This window comes from Arachis stenosperma, chromosome 8 (genome assembly GCF_014773155.1).
Source record: "Arachis stenosperma cultivar V10309 chromosome 8, arast.V10309.gnm1.PFL2, whole genome shotgun sequence".
NCBI lineage: Eukaryota > Viridiplantae > Streptophyta > Magnoliopsida > Fabales > Fabaceae > Arachis > Arachis stenosperma.
In genome coordinates, this window is record NC_080384.1 from 6,097,697 (window position 1) to 6,120,435 (window position 22,739).

Consider the following 22,739-nt stretch of genomic DNA (forward strand, 5'->3'; position numbering starts at 1 on the left):
CCTCTATTTTTTGAGTATCAAAATTTTTTGAATAAAATTTTAATAATTTATTCTATTGAGTTATAACCAATTGAAAGTCTTATTCTCTGAACCACGAGCTAAACACCTGCCTAACACATACCATCCTTCTCATTTCTTGGGGAGCAATCATTAAGGCCAATAAGAATTCTTTTCCCGATAACTCTTCCTGTCTTTCATTTCTTTTTTAGTAGTTAACGTCAGTCAACAACATAGAATAATTTAACTGTTATTCATGAATATTCGTATATTTTAATAAGAATTGAGCTTTTTTGGCAAACCTTTTCCCCCTTTGATTTTCCTTTACTCAGCTTTTCAAACAAAAGTTCGAGTCCCAAACAAAGACTACATCAACTTCAAAGACAAAAGCATAAGTGGCAAGGGGAAAAAAAAAAGCCCTTCAATTGGCAGGAACATTTCCACAACAATCATGAGTAATATGGGGATTTTACATTAATATCCTTCCATTGAGTATCTATTATCACGTATATGTACATTGGCTTCTCGATCACTTCTTGGGGTTTCATTCAAGCAATGCAAGTTGGCAACAAGCAGCAAGAAAAGAAACACAAACCTCTCTTCTGCGCTCAATAAAATGAAACAAAACGCAAATAAGAAAAAGAAATCGCCAAATATAAAACGTTAATTTTCTCAATATATGCAAAATAGATATCAAATCTGTACGCAGAGTTGAGAATTAAGATAACATAAGCAACGAAAATAAAGTACCGAATTATTCACAAAAGATTATGTCTATGACAGAGAATTAAGATAACATAAGCTACGAAAATAAAGTACCGAATTATTCACAAAAGATTATGTCTATGACAATTTCATCCATTAACAAAACACAATTTCAAAACTTTAAAGAGAATTATATGCTCTATTTGAAATCTGTTCTATTATATAAAAATTGAATTTCTGCACTTAATGATACAACTGGCATAGAATATTTTTGAAAATATTTTTTAATTTATTGAATATAATTTTTTATAATAAATTAATTATATCAACTAACTAATATAATTATATATTTAAATATTACATAATTTATTATAATTTATATTAATTAATTAATTGTAATTCATTATATTAATTATTTTGATTCATTAATTTATAAAGTACATAATAAAATAAACAATTTGTTACTTATTCTAATTAAATATAATAAATAAATAATTAATTTGGTTAAGAAAATAACTGTCTCTTAAGATTTTTTATTTTTTTTAAAATATTATTTTTTATAATAAATATGTTATAAACTATGATGGATTATATTTAATTAATTATTTTATGATTATTATATTATGTATTTTTTTTTTAAAATTTTTAAAGAATATCAATACATATTTGCTGCATTTTTTAAGGGGATAATTAAATGAGAATTTACAACAAAAATGAAAAGAGTACAAGAGAGATTATTTTTTAAACAGAAGTGAAGGAGAAAAAGAGATCTGTTATGCCCCACAAGTACCCATTAACATCCCCAACTAAGAACGAAGATTTAATATAATCCAATTTGAGAGGATACATCATATTTGTGATCTTAATAATGAGTTTAGATTTATCTTACTTGTTTGTGGGTTTTTTTAGGCTTAAGCCTATCTTAAATTAATATTTTAAGTTATTATTATAATAAATATATTATTAAATATTATAACATTTAATATATATAAAAGTTGAATATTCTTACAAACAATCTTTTGTAATTCAAATAAAAAAATTTTTTAATTATTTTTTTTCTCATTTAATTTTAAATATTATTTATTAATATAATAAAAAAGTAAAAAAATAATAATCATGGACATATTAAAACATTATCCTAATATATACATGACATCACATATATCAATGATTATTATATATGATAAATAATTTTTTTTATTTTTTGTAACGATCATATAGTGAATTTATCTATAAATCATTTAATCTTTATAATATATAATTTATTGTATAAATTTTCTCTTATTAATGGGTGAATTAATAAATTTAAGATACAAGATATTATAATATTATTTAACATACGAAATAAACAAAACTTAAGTTTTCATTTAGGATAATAAACATAATAGTACAAATATCTATTTACTTATTTGTATTGAAAAAATATATAAGTAATATAAACTGATATTTTGTTGGTGAAAAATAATAATAAAAATTATTAATTAAGTTAATTACATACAGGATTATGAGATATGTGTTTAAAAAAATTTAAAAAAATTATATTTATATATAAAATATGTGTTTAAAAAAATATAAAATATTGTATAAGTTAATAATTTTATATGTATTATTTTTTATTATGTGATTGATTTACGTCTCAATTATTTAACTTACTAATATTTTTCACTTAACAAAATTAATATCATACCTTTAAGTCTTTGTATCTTTTAAATTATATTTTATATAAACATCTCTATATCCATTTTTAAGAAAATTCATTTGTTTTTAATATTAATATATATGATATTTATATTATTATATAAAAGATAAAATATATTTTGTCACTGAAATTTGACAAAAGTTTAAAAAATACTCCTAAATTTTATTTTGTTTGAATTTTGTCCCAAAAATTTTGATTTGCATCAAATATACCCTTGACAGCTAAATTTTCAAAAAATTTAAGACCAATCTAACAATAATGTATGAAAATTATGTTTGATTTACCTGTGTTGAGGGTTATTCTTATGAAATTATTGTTGAATCGGTATTAAATTTTTTAAAAAATTAGCCGCCAGAAGTATATTCGACGCAAATCGAAAACTTTTAGGACAAAATTGAAACAAAATAACATTTAGAGATATTTTTAAAACTTTTGTCAAACACCAAAATAAAAAGTATACTTTACCTATATAAAATATTAATAATGACTTACGTAGTTATGTCTTTTGTATTTATATTGTGTACTTTAGATTTTTTTTTCTTATAAATAATACTCATATTTTTTGTGAATTTACGTTGTTAAAAAAATTATAAAAATATTCTATAAGGATACTGTGTCTTTTATATAATTAATAATTTATAATTTATTTTTAACATTTTTCAAAATTTTTAAAAGAATTAATTTTAATTAATAAGATATGTTATAATTTTTTAATTAAATACACTATAAAAAATTATCGAAATTCATAATATGATATTATTATGTTTCTTTTATATAGTTGTCAAGTTAAAAATAAATTTGTGAAAAAGAATTTATTTTTTAAATATATATATATTAATAAACTTTTTTGAAAAACTAACTCAATAATTATAAGTTATGTCTAAATTAGTTTTATGAAATGAAAAAATATAAAAAAATAATTAAAATATTTGTCTAAAACTTGACCTATCCATATCAAAATTTTTGGAGCCGACCCTAATTACATATTAAAAAATTATAGATAATTTATTAAATAATAAAAAATAAGGTCACTATATCTATATACTACAAAATTTATAAAAAAAAAGTTTTAGATAATAAATTAATCCTCAAAATATTATACATTAGTCCCGTCAAAAAAATAAATAAATTAGATATTATTATTTGCGTACCATATATATATATATATATATATATATATATATATATATATATATTATTGGTGATTAAGTTTAATTTTTAATCTAATTTTTAGTAATTAAAATTTAAATGATTAAAGTTATTAAATATTGAATATTTTGCAACTAATTAATTTTGGTTTTACTATTAAAATTAAAAAAAAGATTAATTATTAATCAATTTAAACTCAAATTTAAATTTGAGTGAAAAATAAAAAAAAATTTAAATTTTATGTCACAGTTCATTTCAAAATAAAAAATATTTTTTCCGTCATATTGTAAAATAGTATGGTCATTTATTTCTTAATTTCTTAATGACAATTACTACTGAATAAAATGGTGTAAAAAATCGAAAAAAAATATATTTACCAATCTAGGTAATAATTATTTTTTTTAATAAAATAAATTATTGAATAATGAAATTGTTATGGTTTCTCTTTACATAAATTAATACTTAATGATAGTGTGCGAGTGATGTTAATAAGAAATATTAATTAATTTAATAGTTTTTGTAATGACATAAATCTACAAATTTAGAGGTTTGAAAATTATGTTCCAAAATATGAAATTTCAACAAATAAAAATGTTGATCATATTACTTTGATTTCACGAATGAATATGATATCAACAACTGCAATTGTTTAGATTAATTTTAATATACACAAATCTCCACAAGTATTGCTATCGATGAGTAATAATTGTTATGTTTTAAAGACAAATACTATTCTTTTCATGGTATTTTCCAACTCAGTAAACCTTAAAGATAAATACTATTTTTTTTCATGATAGTTTTTGATTGAATAAAATGAAACTAATCTACCGCAGATTGAAGCTCTATTTAAAAATCTGTCGCTAACTAATAAATTACTACACATAAATTTTGGTTTTAATTATAATTTTATAAAATATTTATAATAATAATTTTTATATATTTTTTGTTTAATTTTTTAATAAAAAACTTTATATATTTTTATGTATTATCATATATAGGACATAGAAACATATACTAGTAATCATAAAAATAAGGAATTGCATTGATTTTGAAGTTAAGAGGTTGCCAGTTTTACAGATATTAGATGACTAATATTCTTTCTTTATATTTGTCATTTATTTAAATTAAATCAACATTAGTTAAAATTCTAATTTTTTTCATAAAAATATTGACTCCTAACGTTTTTTCATAATTATTTTGCAAAGATATTACTTAAATCAATTCTCATTTTTGTTAATTCCTAATTAATTTGTAAATTAAATTAAATTAATTTTAATTTTAAAAATTTCCATAGACACCCTAAAAATCATTTCACTTATAAAATATCTCAGTCTAATATTGACTATGCTATAGGTTATTTTTTAATCAATTATGTTAGTATATATTAAAATTAACTACTAAAATTAGTTATTAGTATAAAATATATATTAGATTATAAAATATATATTAAAAATAAATTAAAAATACATATATTTATATATATTTATCTATAAATATATAATGATTAATTTTAGTATATAAATAATATTTTTATTTTTTAACAACACGGTGCTTATAAACTTCACTTGAAAGTAATTAAAGATAGATCATCGAAAATTTTGAATTTTTTTTCATGGTGAAATTAGAAAAGTAAAAAGATATGTGGTGGGGGGCCAACCTTTTTAGTTTTCTCATAAAGAAGGCCAGGTGATATCTTATACAAATCCTCATCAACAGGTTTGGGCGTAGGTCTCTGCAGTGGAGTTAAGCTTAGTTGTTCATTATCAATACTCCCCCAATTCTTCTTTCTTGTTTCTTTTTCATGTTGGTCACACACCTTTGCCTGCAATGCCAGCAACGCATTTATAATAACAAATATTCTCTATCAATTATGAATGCTTTACATAAAGTCATATTTGAAGCCCACACATGGCTCTCTACACATGTGAATCTATAAATAAAGCTGGTTCTGTAAACATAAATCTCATTACTTTTTGTGATTTATTGATTTCGTTTATTTGGATAAAGAATTTAGTGTTTGTTTGTTCGCTATAAAAAAAGATTTTTTTATTTTTTAATGTATTTAACAAATTTCTAATAATAAAAATAAAAATATTAAAAAAATATCTTTTGTGAAAACTGGAAAGCTACACATTCTATTTTTTTTAAAAGATTTTTTTTAAAAAAAAATATTTTTTACATAATAAATAAACAAAAAAATACTTTTATTTTATTTTATCCAAACATAAATTTTTTTTTTTACATAAAATATCCAAATATAAAATCACTTTTATTTTATAAAAAATCTTCTTAAAAAAATTATTTAATTTTTTTTTTCTTTAAAAATGACATCCAAACAAATTCTTAGTTAATTTGTACTCTAAAAGTACATGTTAATATAACAAATTAAAAATTTTTAATTAAAAATATAAAAAGGTTTAACTTTTTAATGTATTCATTTTACATTCGTTAAAAAAATTTAAAAACATTTATTAATAATTGTTTTATTATATATTCTTAGGATTCATGTTAATTAAATCTATCACTTAAATATGATTTAAAAGAATGTGCTTTATGAGTATAATAATAAGTATTTTATAAATTTTAATTTAATCTACTGAAAATATAAAAAATTAAAAGTTTTAATTTAAAAATTATAAAAAATGATAAATTACTAAAATTATATCCAAAACTTTATATCGCTTATAAAAATAACTCTAATAAATATGAATGACAAATAAATTTCAAAAAAACATGTGTACCAAAAAAAATATGATTACTAAAATCACTTTCCATTTTTGAACAAAAATATCTTTCATTTTTTTAATGACAAAATGTCCTCAAATCATTTTAAAGTGCGATAAAAATATCAAAGTTAAATATATATTCATGAAAAATGTTTTAGAGATAGAATTTTAATATAATTTTTTGTAAGCATAATTAGTAAAATAAAAGATTTTTATTTTTAAAATTTAGTAATTTTATTTTATGCTTAATGAAATTTTTGTTACAAATTTTTTTGTTAATGGCCAAATAAACCAAAAAAAAGAACTCTAGAGATCAACTATTTTAGGTATTTTTTAAATAGTTATACAATATTCTTATAAAATATTTTAGTTATTTTTGTTTTGATTTATAATATTTTAAAAATATTTTTATCATTATGAAAATTAAAAAATATTTTTGTGACGGTATTAAAAAATGAGAGACAGTTTGAGTAGTTTTAAAAAAATTATATACATATACTAAAAAATATTTTGGAAATCTGATATTGATGCAATTTTTATAAATATAATTAGAAGAATCAAACTTTTTATCTTTAAAATCTGTCATTTTACGTCAAGTGAATTTATTTTTAAACGTTTATTTATTTTTCTTATGTTTTAAAATTTTTTTTGACAACTATATAAATTTTTATTTAAAACTTTTATAATTTATCTGCAAAAAAAAGCAAATAATCAATTTTATTTATGAAAAATTACGCCTTCAAATTTTAAGTTAGTTATATTAGTCTTTACATTTTCAAAATTTTAATTAGTTACATTAGCCCTTATTTCACTTCCGTTGCTCATAACGCTATAAAAGTTTGCTGACATATACTTACCAAAAAAATAGTGTGCTCATATAATATATTAAATAATATCATAATATATATCTAATATTTTTAATTAGTGGCTAACATAATAAATTTATAAAATTATATCAAATCAATTCTAAATTAAAAAAATTTTTAATGCCACGTAATCTTTTTCAATTTAAAGTTTGTTTGATTTAACGGTATAAATTTATCTTGTAGACAGCCACTTTAAACCAATAAATATGTACTCTGGTCAATATTACTATTATGTCATTTAATTATTGTGTCACTTAACGTGTTATATTAATAAATTTTAGAAAAAAAGATAGATAAATCATTGATTTTTTAATTTATAAATATTTAAGTCTTTTAAAATTTGAAAATATATTTAAGTTTCTAACTTTTTTAAAATTTGAAAATATATTTAAATCTCTAACTTTTTTAAAATTAGTTAATATGAATGAACACGTAAGAAAATTTTTAAAATAAGACAAATTAGACGCAGAGATTAATGTGTCCAAATTTTGAAAAAGTTAGAAATTTTAATGTATTTTTAAATCCTAAAAAACTTAAATATTTGTGAACCAAAAAATCAAAAATCTATTTGTCATTTTCTCTAAATTTTAACGTTATTAATAATAAAAATAACAGAAAAATTAATATAATTAACTTAAAATTTTAAAAAAATAAATTTAAATAAAAAATTTAAAAAAATCAATTTAAAAAATAAATAATTTTTTAAAGATAAATTTTACCATTTCCTAGGCAAAATAAATTTGTAAACCAACAGCTTTGGACATCATCATTAATTCACCACTAGCAACCACCTGCTACGCCTCGTGAACATATAATTTCTAGTTACGCATGAATCATGAATGTCTAGCGGGGTCCTCTTTGTAAAAGAACGACCCGTGAAGATACCAAAAAGCCGAAGTTACTTTCTTTTTTAAAATCTTCAGAGTCTACTCTAACCCAACCGTGAACATATAACTGGAGCTTCTTTAGATGAGATACTTAATTTATAGTTATTGGTCAGCACCTTGTTTCACATGGACAAAGTCTTGGTGAATGGTGACCAAAGAAAAATTGCATTCTGTGATTAGTTACTGGTTTTCTTATATTAATTATATATTAAAATAAAAAACTATTTTCCTTTTAAATTTGTTTCTTCATTTAATTCTTTTTCTCACATTTTTTCTTTTCACTTTTTTCTTACAGAAACTTTTTTATTATTATTGTATTTTTTAGTCTTTTGTTATATAATTATCAATTATTAAACTTTACAATCATTTCTTTAAGTTATCATGGTGCTACATCTTTTTAAGAGGTGAAAATCATATATAAAGAAATCCATACGTATAGCTTTGCTTTGATTTTATCGGTTTAGATAGCCACTCTTTTAGTAAATTAAAAAATGAAATTAAAAAAATAGAAATTTCAATGATTATTGTCCTATGCATACACTTTTGGAGGAAAATAATAATAATATTAGCATTAATTCTAATGTATTGTCAATATAAAATTGTTTTATATATGTATCTAATCACGTAACGATGTATTAACATTAATAATTATTTTTTATATAAAAAAAATAATTGTGTCAATATATTAAAATTAAATTTATAATAATAATAGTAAAATATATTTTTTATTTCTAATATTTATAATTTTTTAAAAATATTGTTAATATTTAAATTTATTTAATTTTATTCTTAATATTTTTTATTCATATCAAAGTCTTTTTAAAATTTTTTTAATTTTATTTTTAACATTTTAGATGAAAATTAAAGTTTAAGAATAATTTTAATACAAATAAAAAATATTAAAAAAAAATTAAATATTAAAAAAATTACAAATGTTAACCACGAAAGATAACAAATGTAATAACAGCCAGAGAGGAAAAGAGAGAGTGGAACTGATGTGTACCCGTGTGCGAGGAACAACGATCATGGCGGGTGTGACAACATCGTTAGCATACAAGTCCCCTGTAACGTAAAGGTCGCCGACCTCAGACTGGTCAGAGTAACTGTATGGAAGCCAACCAGCTTCCCTCGCTGTCTCGAAGCACTCTGTGAATGGAAGGTTGTCATTCCAATCCCAGCTCCCAAATGCTGGTACATGGCTCCTCTTGTAGTAGTACTCCATTATATATATACATTATCACACATACATCGATAAATAAGACAAAACAACAATAATGCATACTCTAGGAAGAAAAATAGTGGAATTTGAACCAGCAGTAAATTAAAACTTAAAAGGATAACTCACTTCCATTGTAGCTCAAAATGGGAGTAACTGGTGAAGAGCAAGAGAGAACGAATACAAAAGAGTGAATGTGTTTGAGAGTAGATGGCGTTAGCTGATCGGGCTGTGTGTAGGAGAGCGCTTAATAAAGTGTGGGGTAATGGGTATAGGACTATAGGATGTAAAACCAAAGGAAAAATAACCGGTAATGGTAGGAGTCCGAGTAATAGAAAAAGTAAAAGCGGATGATGAAATTTCACAGCATGTGACAGAGGGAAAAAGAGGTAAGGTAAAAAAGGATTGGATCAGAGAGAGTGCGAAAAAGAACGGGGTGAAAAGGAAAGCGCGAGGGTTGCTTTATTATCATGGGTACTGTATTACACGCGCGCTGGGGAATCTTTGGGTTACCGCTCATTTATTATCTATCTATGTGTGTATTTGGATTGTGGTTTGTCAAACTGGAATTTGAATAAAAGCGATTTTATAGAATTGATTTTAGATACAAGTAAGTTTTTGTCAACATGATTTATGTTTGGCAATTATTTACTAAAATTGATTTTGATAAAATAGATATTGTTTGGATAATATTAGTTAAAATCACTCTTAGATAGATAATTACTTAAAAAAACATGATATTAAAATTATAATATTATTTTTGTATACATGTTTAATTTTTTTATACTTTTTTTCTTATATATTTTTTATATAGTATATTTTTAATACTTTTAGTACTCTTTTTTAGTACATTATAATTTTTAACTATTATTATTTATGATTAATTTTGTATTTAATTTATTTTACCTAATGAAATCAATAAATTTTATTATAAAAAGATAATAATAAATATAATACACAAAAATTATAACTATAAAAATATGTAATATCAAATAAAAAAATAAATAAAAAATATAAATAATAAATAATAAAAAAAGATTTCATATAGAGAGGAATGATAAGAATTCTATAAATAATGCAATAATATGTATAAAGGATAAAATTGGTAAAAGAAAAATAAATATTGAAGGTATTGGCTAAAAGCACGTTAGTGCAACGGAGAAGCTAGAAATTATTGCTTCTTGTAAACGTGATTTCATGAACAAAATCACTTTTGCCTTTGTAGAGAAGAAAATTAGCCAAACAAAAAAAGTGAAGCTTTCAAGAAGCTCTAACGTGCTTTTTTCCTTCAAACGTGGTTACTAAATACACCCTATATCTATAATAATATATGAAAGGAGTAAAAAAGTTTGGCGTCCAATTTTGACTTATTTATCCTAACTCCATTAATAAAGAGTAATTGATGTATTTTTTTATTATAACAATATATAAATTTATAATAATATATAAAGGGAATAGAAGAGTTTGATATCTAATTTTTGTTTGTCCATCTTAATCTTATTAATAAAAAAAACTGATATATTTTTTTATTTTAAAAAAAATTAAAAAATAAATTATCAATTAACTTTTTTTTCATTTATATTACAGTTACTTTTCTATTCCACGCATAACTTTTAATTACTTTTCTTTTTTTTATTCCATTTTCTCCTTTCAGGTCTTTGTATTTGATTTTGCTTGCAAAATAGAGATATTAACCGAGTTATGTCTCCAGAGGCCGAACCTCCAACTCTCAAAACCGAGCTTTTGCTTAGTGTCGTGTCGTGAAAGTACGAACAATGAATAGGAGGGGGAATGTACCTGCAAAGGCATTTCGAAGCTTAAGTTAGGGGTGTTTGCGGTGCGATTTGGTTCGATTTTTGAGGAAAAAGCCATCCGATCTGATTGTCTAATTACAGTGCGGTTCGGTTTGGTTTGATTTTTTTTGTTAAGGTCATCCGAACCAAACCAAACCAATTAAAATCGGTTTAATTTGGTTCAATTTGGTCGGTTTTTTCAATCAAATATCATATTATTATGCAAAGTCATAACATTGAAATCGACAAACCGAAATAACACTTTTCTTATTGTATTGAAGTTTATATCATCTCTCTCAAAAAGAGGACAACAATATTTCCAAAATTTCACAAATTTGGATAACACATATATAACTAGTTACATACTTAATGCTAAACTCTATACCAACACCAATATTTAAATCCGAACCCAACCCATTAAATTTTGCACCATCTCTTGAAGAGAAGATTGAAAAAGGACGATGATGATCACTATGGAGAAGGGGTAGATGCTGATAAAATTTTTTAAAAGAGATTAGAAATAGGTCTTGGGACTGCTTCTCCTGAGCTCATTAGCTCATCCATGACATGGTGAGGGTTTATCTTGTGTTTCTCACATAGCTTTGGCAAATACACTCCTACAAAAATTTAAATGTAAGAGGATTTAATTTATGTAATTAATATATATATTTTAAGGTGAATTTTATGGTAGTTATTATTCCAATAATTATGGACTTATGGTGATTATATATTTTGATGATAACACTTAAAAAGTATAGCTAAAATTAATGTTACATTTTTTTATTTGTTTGTATTAAAATATTACAGTACCACAATACACCTATGCTAACATGACCATACTTAATAAACATGAAAATTAAAGAAATATAAACTTGAACTCAAAAGTAAGAACTGAAGCAAAACACAATGAGGGTATTTTAAATAAGTTAAAATTAGAACCATTTTAAAAAAAGCAAACCATTTGAAGACAATTTTAAATAAGCTAAAATTAAATTCATCACTAATCCAAAAAGAATGAAAACCTGTAGAAGTTTTCAGATCCTCTTATGGCAACCAAACAATAGGCATTAGTAAGTTTAGAAAACACTCCAATTTCACAATTATTCTCAAATTGTAGTCCTACAAGGAAATAATATACATTCAATATCTTATCTCAAAAAAGCAAAAATGAGTTCTAGTAAGGAAGACTAAAGTAGGGAAGGCATATATGATTGCTTACTAGTTGCCATGATTGAGAATAACAGAGATCTTTAACCCAAATAAGCAGATTGAAGATCTGCAGTGAAAGAATGCGAGTTAGGAAAACAACATAAAAGCATCTATGTTCTGTATATTAAAATTATGCTTCAAACCAAAAACAGCTTTCCAGATATCATGATCAGTAAATACAACTTTGCTTGCTAACATCCATTCCATACAGTGGGAACTGAAAAAATAACTATTTAGTAAATCAACAACAAATAAAATCAGAACAGAGAATAAAAATCTAACAACCCTCAACTAAAATATCAGAACCAACAACCTTAAACCTATGAACCAAAATATACAAATAGAATTAAAAATCATGAATCAGAATTAACCCTAAACCCCTAAATCAAAATAGAACAAAAAGTTTATAATTGAAAAATAAAATCAGAATCAACAACTCAACCATAAAATCAAGAACAACTCAACCAAGTATTAATTATAAATTAGAATCAATAAGAAGGCTAAATCAGAATTTAAAAATAAAAATAGAATCAGAATAAAAAAACAAACATGAGGCTTATCCTCCATTACAAAAGACGATGGAGGCTTGGTGGGAACTGCAGTCGGTGGCTTGGCGCTGCTGGGAAGAACGTTCCTGGGCCGGTGCTCACTGGCGATGCTGGGAAGAATGCTGCTGCCTGCTGGGAACTGGGAAGAAGGCTTTGGTGTTGGTGGCTGGTGGGATTGCGACTCTGCGAGGGCGAGACTGAGAGCAGCAGAGAGAAACTGCGACGGGCCGAAGGCTTCGCGGTGGTGGGTGGCTGGGTGCGCAGGTCGGCAGATGTGGAGATTTGGAGAAGAGGGAGCGATGAGTACTGACTAGGTTAGGGATTGGGGATTTGGGGGTTAGGGTAGACGCTCACACTCGCGCAGTTTCGTTTGGGGGGGGGGGTAATGTTTAGGGGTTTTTTTCCTAACCGGTTCGGTTTGGTTCGGTTAGGGTTTTCAGATTCAAAACCGAAAACAGAACCGAACCGCACAAAAAAGCAAAATTAATTTTTTTTGGTTTTTTCGGTTATCGGTTAATTTGGTTTTTAATTTTTTCGGTTTGGTTTGTCGGTTTAGTTCGGTCCAGATCGGTTTTGAACACCCCTAGCTTAAGTCAGTATATTATTCTGTTTGAATGATATGGAAAAGAACACTTTACCTTGCTTTATATGGTAGGCTGTTCGTCCGTTACGCTTTTGGTAATAAGGCCTGTTCATAAAAAGGTGGATAACGTATCTTTACTAGTATACCGTTATGTCATCGGCAATGATGGAAACACTTGTTTTTGACCGAGTTATGACTTATAAAAGGACGAGCTTATAACGTATTACGCCGAGTTATAGCTCATGAATAAGTGAGCTCATAACGCACTACACCGAGTTATAGCTCATAAATCGACGAGCTCATAACGCACTACACCGAGTTATATCTCATTTATTACGACCATATTACAGCCCCCAAGCTTGGCCTGTGGAGAGTTTTTAATGAAGCAGGTTGAGCTTCTTGAGGAGTTATAACTCGGTTGGATAGGTTACTTAGTGAGCCCCCAGTTCAACTTAGTTCATTAAAAAGTCATTATGTTTGTGACATGGGGAGTCGTGGCATTGTGTTAGTGAGGAGAGAGAAAGAGTAACGGATCATTAAAGCCTCTTATTTTTTCAAAGCAACTGCACCGTTTGATGTGATTGAGGTAGCAGTTACTTTTACAATGTGGTTAAGTGAATGGTTTGGGAACTGAGTTGCTTATCCCTGACCCTTGATGTTGCTTCTTTGAAAACAGAATGAGTAAAGAGGTATGCATGTTTTTTCTTTTATTTTGTAGTTCATCGTCTGCTTTTTGCTTTTTATTTGCTTCTGGGTTTGGTTGTGGGGTTTGAGAAGGAGAAGAAAGGTGAGATTGATTGGTCGTATGACTGGGTTAGTGAGGATGTGAGCGGTCGGGTATCTTTGTTTCGGGATGATGCGGCTGTGAAGGAGGTTGATGCCGGCAGAATTGTTAGGCCTGGGTCTGGGGTTCAGGTCGAGTTGCTGCCATGCAGTAATGAGGATAGGGTCTATCATAGGGGACAAGGGTTTGAGTATTTTTATATGCATAGTTGTGTGTTGGAAGAACTGAGGGTGAGGCTGCCATTTACAGTCTTTGAATGTCAAGTTTTGAAGCAACTAAACTGTGCTCCTTCACAATTGCATCCCAATGGGTGGGTGTTTTTGCGGTGTTTCGAAATACTGATGGAATTTCTTGAGGATGATCCTTCTGTAGATTTGTTTTTTTGTTTATTTCAAGCTAAAGGAGTTTGGAAAGGGGGGTGGGTTAATCTAAACAGTACTCCTGGGTTTGGTATCTTCAAATTGTATAAGTCCTCTTTCAAGGACTTTAAGGAGATGTATTTGAAGGTGAGGAGTGTTGAAAAAGAGTTTCCATTTTATATTGACGAGTTTTTGGCTGAGAAGTTTCTGTTGTGGTGGTGCTCGGAACCTCAGAACATACTCGGTGCTGAAGTCATTACTCCGAGGAATGTTTGTATTATTGAGTTTTTGGTGGAACAAATTGATCGGAAAGATTTGATCTCCATGTTTGAATTGTTAAAGTGGGAGGAAAATAGGGCTGCTGTGGTAGATTATATGGGTGAGTTGTGTCTGTGTGTTATTGATTTACTTCTGTATTTGAGCTTACTTAGTTGCTTTTTTGTTTCTTGAATCTGCAGGGGGTAAATATCCTGGGGTATCAGCTGCTTCACTTAGGTCACGTTTTAAAAGTAAGAACTTGGAGAAAGAGGTGTCGTCGTCTAATCGTGAAAAAGGTGGTGGAGATGGAGAAGTCAGTCAACCTCGTCAGGGGCGGAGGAAGGTGATTTTGAAGAAGAGGAAATCAAGTGTGGTGGATTTGTCAGAGGATACTAACGAGAAAGAACAGGGGGTTTCTTTAGACGAGATTCGTGCTTTTATTGTGACTCAGAAAAAACTGCATGAAATGGCCGAACATAGTGAGGGTTTATCTGTATGGGGTAAGGAGTATCCCTATATGGCTGTGGCTGATGAGCATTGCCATTCTGAAGCTGACGTATCGTTGGCAAATGAGGTTGGCGAAATGGCTGTTGGTCAGTATATGCAGGTAATGTCTTTTAGTTGTGTTATGGTTGTTGTTTTTGTTGGCAGTTGCTTATGTGTTTTCTTGTGTGTGGTTTGTAGGTGGTTGGTTTGAGGTTAGCTAGTTTAGGTCGTAGTCAGGAGTTGAATCATAAAAAAGTGATGGTGGAGAAGGATGAGGTTTTGCTGTTGAAAGAAGAGTTGAGTAAGTCTAAAGGCGTTGTTTCCGATCTTTAGAATAGGCTGATTGAAACTGAAAAACAATTGAAGGAGACCAAAAAGAATTATGCCAATGATGCTGAGGATTTGAAAAAGAAAGCAGCTAACTTGGTGAGTATGGAGGTCCGGCTGGTTAAGGTAACTGCTAAGCTGAAAGAAATGGAGAAGAAAAAGAGTGATGAGATTTTGGATTCGTTTGTTGAGGGTTTTGAGAGGGCGTCTTTACAGGTGAAGTTCCTTTTGCCTGATGCTGATCTGTCTGAGATGGACCCTGGCAACAGGGACGGACATAAGAGGGGGCGAGTGGCGGCCTCGGCCCCCCCAACTTTTTTTAATAGTAATAAGTTATTGTGTATAATTTAATTTTTTTAAAAAAATTATTTATTATTTTGTCTAGTATAAATAAAAGTTCAGTCTAATTTAAATATTAATAATTTTTAATATCTACAAAGTAAGTAACAATATTAAAGAAATCTGAAAAAGATATTATTACTAATATTTTTTAATTAAATAAAAATTTTCAAATCTCATAAAGTGAATTCTTTTTCTTCTTGTGGCCGTCTTTTTTTATTCATTTGGTATTAATTTTCTCTGTTTCAACTGCTACAATTAAGAGATCTTTTTCAACTATGAATATTGTGAAAAATAACTTAGAAACAAAATAAAAGATGAATTTCTTGCTAATTGTCTTTTAGTTATATTGAAAAGAAAATTACTGAAAAATTTGACACAAAATCTATTTTGGTGAATTTTATGATACGAAGATTCGACCACTTCGTTAATAAAAAGTATACACATAATTTTTTTTTTACTTTAAAATATATTCTCTGTCGGTATATTTTTGTAATAAATCTTATATTATATAATTTTTTTACATAATTTTTAATATTACATGTATTTTTTGCCCCCCCATAATATCATTTCTGGATCCGTCCCTGCCTGGCAAGATCGTCCGAGACGGAAAAATGGTTGAGGATGATGGCGTTGCCGAGGATGAGGCAGAGAATGTTTAGGATATTATTGTAATCTTTTGTTTAGTACTCTTTGTGTTTATGTGTGTTTTGATGACCTGATTGGTGATAAGTTTTTGACAGTTGCTATTTTGTAGCTTGCTAATAGAGTTATTTGACTTTTTATTTGTGGCCGAATTGGATTTTAAGTATTTGAAAGGCCTTTGCGTAATTGATGGGAATTTTTGTTAAGAATATTCCTTTTAAAGTTTGCCGAGAATGCTCGGATTAGAATCAAGCGAGGATACTCGTCTTTTTGAAACCATAGATGAATCTGTATCTATGATATTTATTTTAAAATCAAATGTTGGAATGATATAGTGATAGAGTTGGTATAAAAAAGAATGAAATAGAGTTTATTCATATAGTAATATTGGCAATCCTTTGGATACAAAGGTTCGGATAGGCTAGCCTCGTTAAAACCTCTCCAAGCAAAACCCTTTGGGGATAAAATCTTGATAGTAGGAAAAAGAGTACAAGCCTGTCCCTGAGTTTTAACTATAGAATTTCTTTAGGGAGGATACATTCCAAGTGTTGGGTAGGATTGTACCATTTAGAGTTTCTAGTTTATATGCTCCGTTGCCGAGGACCTGTGTTACTCGATACGGGCCCTCCCAATTTAGGCGAGTTTGCCATGTGATGGTGGACGTCGTGCGACTTCTGTCTTTCGGATGACCAAGTCTCCTTTGTCGAATGTTTGGCTTCTAACCGACTTATTGTAACGGCGAGATAGTGTTTGCTGTGCTACGCGTTGTCTCAGTGTGGCTATATCTCAGATCTCTTCGATGATGTCTATCTCGGCTCGCCGAGCTTCATCATGGTCCCCGAGCTATGTCCTGATTGAGTTTTGGGAGATTTCTAGTGGTATCATTGCTTCAGAGCCGTAGACCAGTCGGAATGGCGTCTCTTTTGTTGATGATTGGGGTGTTGTATTATATCCCCATAGGACTTCAGGTATAAGGTCGGCCCATAGGCCTTTTGTGTCGTCTAGTTTCTTCTTGAGTGCGTGCAAGATCACTTTATTTGCTGCCTCTGCTAGTCCGTTCGTCTGAGGATGTTCAACAGAGGCGAAATGTTGTTTGACTTTAAAGTTCTGAAAAAAGATTGAAATTTTTGATCGGCAAACTGGCGACCATTGTCAGTTATGATATGATGAGGAATGCCGAAACGACAGATAATGTTCTTCCAAACAAAATATATTATCTGGTGTGATGTTATTTTTGCTAAAGGTTGTGCCTCGACCCATTTTGAGAAATAGTCAATTCCAACTATGAGAAATTTTACCTGGCCCGGTGCCGTAGGGAACGAGCTGAGAATGTCCAATCCCCGTTGGTTGAAAGGCCAGGTGACATCGCTATGATGCATGTCCTCGGCTGGAATATGGATGGTTGGGGCATGCTTCTGGCAATTTATGCAGGTCCGAACTTTGTTTTGACTGTCTTGTTTTAGTGACGGCCAAAAGAACCCGGCGCGGAGGATTTTGGATGCTAGGCTCCGAGCTCCTGTGTGTGTCCCGCAGATCCCTTCATGTGCTTCTGACAGTGCTATTTCGGCTTCCGAGCTGCTGAGGCATTTGAGTAAGGGGCGAGTGTATCTTCGCCTGTATAATGCTCCGTTCAGTAATGTGAAAAAGGGGGCTTGTCTTCGGAACCTTTTGACATTCTCAATGTTTTCTGGAATGTGGGACGTTTGTAGATAATCTATGAAATCTGTCCGCCAATCACTTTCCTGAGTACACTTAGTATTTTTGTCAGGTTAACGCTTGGAGATTTTATAGAAAATTGATGTAACGTGGAGATCTCGGTCTGAGTACTGCCGAGCTTTGATAAAATATCTGCTCGTTAGTTTTGTTCTCTTGGTATGTGTTGTATTTCAAAATTTTTAAATTGTGAAATTAAATCTTTGACTAATAGTAAATATTTACATAGAAGAGGATCTCTTTCTTAAAATAGGTCATTTACCTGTTGAACAACCAACAATGAGTCACAATATACCTTGATTGTGTTTATTTGGAGATATATACAAAGCCTGAGTCCGGCGACCAGGGCTTCATACTCGGATTGATTATTGCTGGCTTTAAAAGATAAGTGTAAGGAATGCTCAAGGATGGAACCATCATCGGCTTCCAGTCGTATTCCAACACCACATCCTTCTTTGTTGGATGAGCCATCTATGTACAAAGTCCATTGTTTTGTGTGGTCTTCTTTTGATGGGATTGTAAGCTCTACGATAAAGTCGGCTAAAAATTGTAATTTAATTGCCCCTCTTGGCTGATATCTGATGTCGAACTCGGATAATTCGATTGACCACTTTATAAGTCTCCCTGCAATGTCGGGCTTGTGTAACACTTGTCGTAGTGGGTGATCTGTTCTGACATTGATGACATGGATTTGAAAATAAGGTCGGAGTCTTCGTGCTGAGAAGACTAATGCCATGGCCAGCTTCTCTATTTTCGAGTAATTAAGCTCGGCATGGTGGAGTGTTTTGCTGACGAAGTATACTGGATGCTGAATTTTGCTTTTTTCTGTGACAAGAGCAGAGCTTATCGCTCAATTAGTAACTGATAAGTACAGAAATAAATCTTCCCTTTGGAGGGGCTTTTGTAGGATCGGGGGTTGTGAGAGAGTTGTTTTTAGTGTGTTAAAGGCTCTTTCACAATCGTCGGTCCATTGAAATCTGTTTTTCTTTTTTATTGTTTGGAAAAAAAGATTAGACTTTGAAGCTAAACAAGGTACAAATCTTGATAATGCAGCAAGCCTTCCTGTGAGGCGTTGTACTTCCTTTATAGTGTTCGGGCTTGCCATACCCATGATTGCTCGGCATTTGTCCGGGTTTGCCTCGATGCCCCTGTTTGTTAATAAAACCCCAAGAACTTACCACCTTGTACTCCAAAGGCGCATTTTTCCGGGTTCAAGCGCATGTTGTAGTGGCGTATCTGGCCGAATATTTCTGTTAGGTCGTCAATATGGTTGCTGCCAACCTTTGTTTTGGCGACCATATCATCGACATAAACTTCGATGTTTCTGCCGATTTGTTTGGTGAAAACTTTATCCAGTTGCTCCTGCATTCTTTAGTCCAAAAGGCATAACCTTATAATAGTAGTTTCCGAAGTCAATAATAAAAACTGTTTTACATTGGTCAGAGGGGTGCATAAGTATTTGGTTGTACCCTGAATATGCATCCATGAAACTTAAGGTAGCGTAACTGGAAGCGTTATCTACCAAAGAGTCTATGGATGGTAACGGATAAGAATCCTTCGGGCATGCCTTGTTTAAGTCAGTAAAATCGACGCACATGTGCCACTTACCGTTTTGTTTCCTTACCATAACCACATTGGCCAGCCAGGTGGTAAATCTGATCTCCTTGATGAATTTTGCGTTTATCAGTTTTTGTGTTTCTTCCAACAATGCTTTTCGCTTTTCTTCGCCGAGTTTTCTTTTCTTTTGCTGCACAGGTCTCGCAGATGGGTTTATAGCTAGTTTATGGATGATGATTTGTGGGTCTATGCCGGGCATATCGGAAGGTGTCCACGCAAATAAGTCGGCTTGTTCTTGTAGGAAGGTGGTGATGGCGTTTAGCTCCTCTTTGCTTATTGACTTACCTACAAAAGTGAATTCGTTAGGGTCATTGTTAAATATGCCTTCTGTAAGTCGTCGGACGGAGTTGGTCTTTCTCGGAAGTCGGTTCTTGGGTCTAGGTCGGCTAAACCCGAGATATTGTTTGTGAGATCGACATTATTAACTTGTTGTTTCGAATGATTTTGAAACTTCATGCTGACGTTGTAACAGTGCCGAGCTTCCTTATGGTTTCCATGGATTGTGACAACATGATCGTCCTGTAAGGGGAACTTAACACACAGGTGAACTATAGATACAATGGCGCTAAACTTATTTAGGAAAGGGCGGCCAAGGATAATATTATATGGACTGAAGCAATCTACTACTAGATACTGAATATCACAAGTTTTTGAAAAAGGATGCTCACCCAATGCGGTTTGTAACCACACTGACCCTATTATTGGAACTCGTTCGCTTGAGAAGCTGACCAGATCTCCTCCTGTTGACTGGAGGATGTTGTTACTGAGCTTCATTTTTTGAAATGTTGAGTAGAATAGGACGTCGGCACTACTTCTAGGATCTAGAAGGACTTTCTTGACCAGTAGGTCTCACTGAAGAGTTATAACCACGGAGTCATCCAAGTTCTGTATACTAGAGTTGTAGTCTGCTTGTGTAAATGTGACTTGCGGTAGTTGTGTTGTAGTTGCTACTTCGTTCTGTGGTCCTTCTAGCGAGCATATTGCTCGGAATGACCTTTTTCTTGCCGAGTTTGAGGAACCTCCACTTGCGTATCCTCCTGAAATATAATTAATGACTCCCCGAGGCTTTTCATAATTGTTCGTCATTGAGTTTTCCTTTCCTCGGTGCTGTTGTTCTGACAAATCCTTGTTCCTGGAAGGTGTGGAGCGTTTTTGGATATGACTTCTGATGTACTTATTGAGATGACCTTGCCGAGCTAACCGTTCTAAGAGGTCCTTTGCCACCACGCAGTCATCAGTGGTGTGGCCGTGCTTCTGGTGGAAGGCACAATATTTAGATTTGTCTATGTTCTTAATGTTCTGGTAGGTGCCGGCCTTTCTTGTTGGTTTGATGAGTTTTGAATTGAGAATCTGTTCATACCCTGGGTCAAGCTGTCCGACCCGAGATGTTCTACCGACAAAGCGACCGACATCTTCAGGTCAGGACAATCCGACCTCTTCTCAAAGAGCTCGGCCAAACTACCAGGAAAGCCCAATAAAGGGCCCAAACAGCGAAACACGACCCAAATCCTAAGGCGGCCCAAGCCTATAGAGATAAGGGCGGTTCCCTTGAAGATAAGATGACCTCACTCAAAGATAAGATGACCTCACTCAAAGATAAGATAAGATAAGGTCACTAAACTATCTTATCTCCAGAAAGGTCACTCCACACCATTATAAATACACTGGAGCACCCAGGTATAACGCACACTCTGATTCTACTCAATACTTGCTTAATACCCTTGCTAACTTAAGCATCGGAGTCCCTTGCAGGTACCCCCCACCCTCCGGGGACGAAGGATCAGCACCACCACCAAGTCCAACAAGTCAGACACGGTAGCCCCAGCCACCATCATCAAGTCGGACACAACAGCTCCGACCAGCACAGAAGATCTCGTCCGAGATCGACCTACAGTTTCAGGTAACCCCCGGAACATTGGCGCCGTTACCGGGGAGCCTATAAGTCATCCCATCTCCATGGCAGATGACCATGACAACGACCACACTTCAGATCTAGAGGATAGAATGCCGCACAAAAATGCGGATACCACACCAATAGATACTTCCCAACCTAGCAACAAGAAGAACTCCCCAAACGAGGGAGCCGTGGATGCACTTCAGGACCGGTTAAAACAACTTGAAGAAGAAGCCCTACATCAACGAGAGGCCGAGAAAGACCTACAGAGGGAAATAAGGCAACACCGAGAATTAGAGAACAAACTCCTAAAACTTGAAGCCGACATCAAAACCAAAGCCAGCCGATCCCCTCCCAAAGATAGCCCCCGCAAGGAACAGGATCCATTCACTAAGGAAATCATGAAGACCAAAATCCCAAAAGACTTTGATGACCTTATACGACGGCACTATAGATCCCGGCCATCATCTCAGCAATTTCAAAAGTAGAATGTACCTCACCGATGCATCAGATGCAGTTTGTTGCAAAGCCTTTCCGACCACTTTGATGAAGACGGCGATTAGATGGTTCAACAATTCTGCCGCCTAGGTCCATCTCGAGTTTCGACGACTTGGCCAAGAAATTCTCGGCTAGATTCTCTATCCAAAAAGACAAAGCTAAACACGCTCCAAGTCTATTAGGAAGCAGGCAGGGAGAATGGGAGACCCTTCGCAACTACATGGAAAGATTCAACAAGACATGCCTGTATATACAAAACCTACCAACAGAGGCCGCCATTATGGGCCTCATTAACGGCTTGCGAGAATGACCTTTTAGTCAATCTATATCAAAGAAATACCCCACATCTCTGAACGAGGTACAGGAACGAGCGGAGAAGTACATCAACATGGAGGAAAACTCCCGACTAAGAGAGACCTCGAAAGTCGGGTTCGCCTCCCG

The 22,739-nt window shown here is 30.9% G+C and overlaps 1 protein-coding gene across 1 annotated transcript; it reads right to left on the reverse strand.

The window, feature by feature from the left end:
* Positions 1 to 373: 373 nt before the first annotated feature.
* Positions 374 to 9,636, reverse strand: LOC130946772 (uncharacterized). Its single transcript, XM_057875615.1, has 4 exons — positions 9,375 to 9,636; positions 9,033 to 9,245; positions 5,208 to 5,372; positions 374 to 599 (listed from the first exon to the last, which is right to left on the reverse strand). The coding sequence occupies exons 1-4, from the start codon at positions 9,378 to 9,380 to the stop codon at positions 546 to 548; spliced, it is 438 nt and encodes a 145-aa protein (XP_057731598.1). The 5' UTR covers positions 9,381 to 9,636; the 3' UTR covers positions 374 to 545.
* Positions 9,637 to 22,739: the final 13,103 nt, after the last annotated feature.

Bases quoted from the DNA above. Each gene is read 5' to 3' on its own strand.
- LOC130946772 (XM_057875615.1), bottom strand. The intron at 5,373-9,032 runs GTACACATCAGT...CTGGCATTGCAG, and splicing joins TCGTTGTTCCTCGCACACGG to GCAAAGGTGTGTGACCAACA. The intron at 600-5,207 runs GTTGGCCCCCCA...TATTGAGCGCAG, and splicing joins TTTATGAGAAAACTAAAAAG to AAGAGAGGTTTGTGTTTCTT.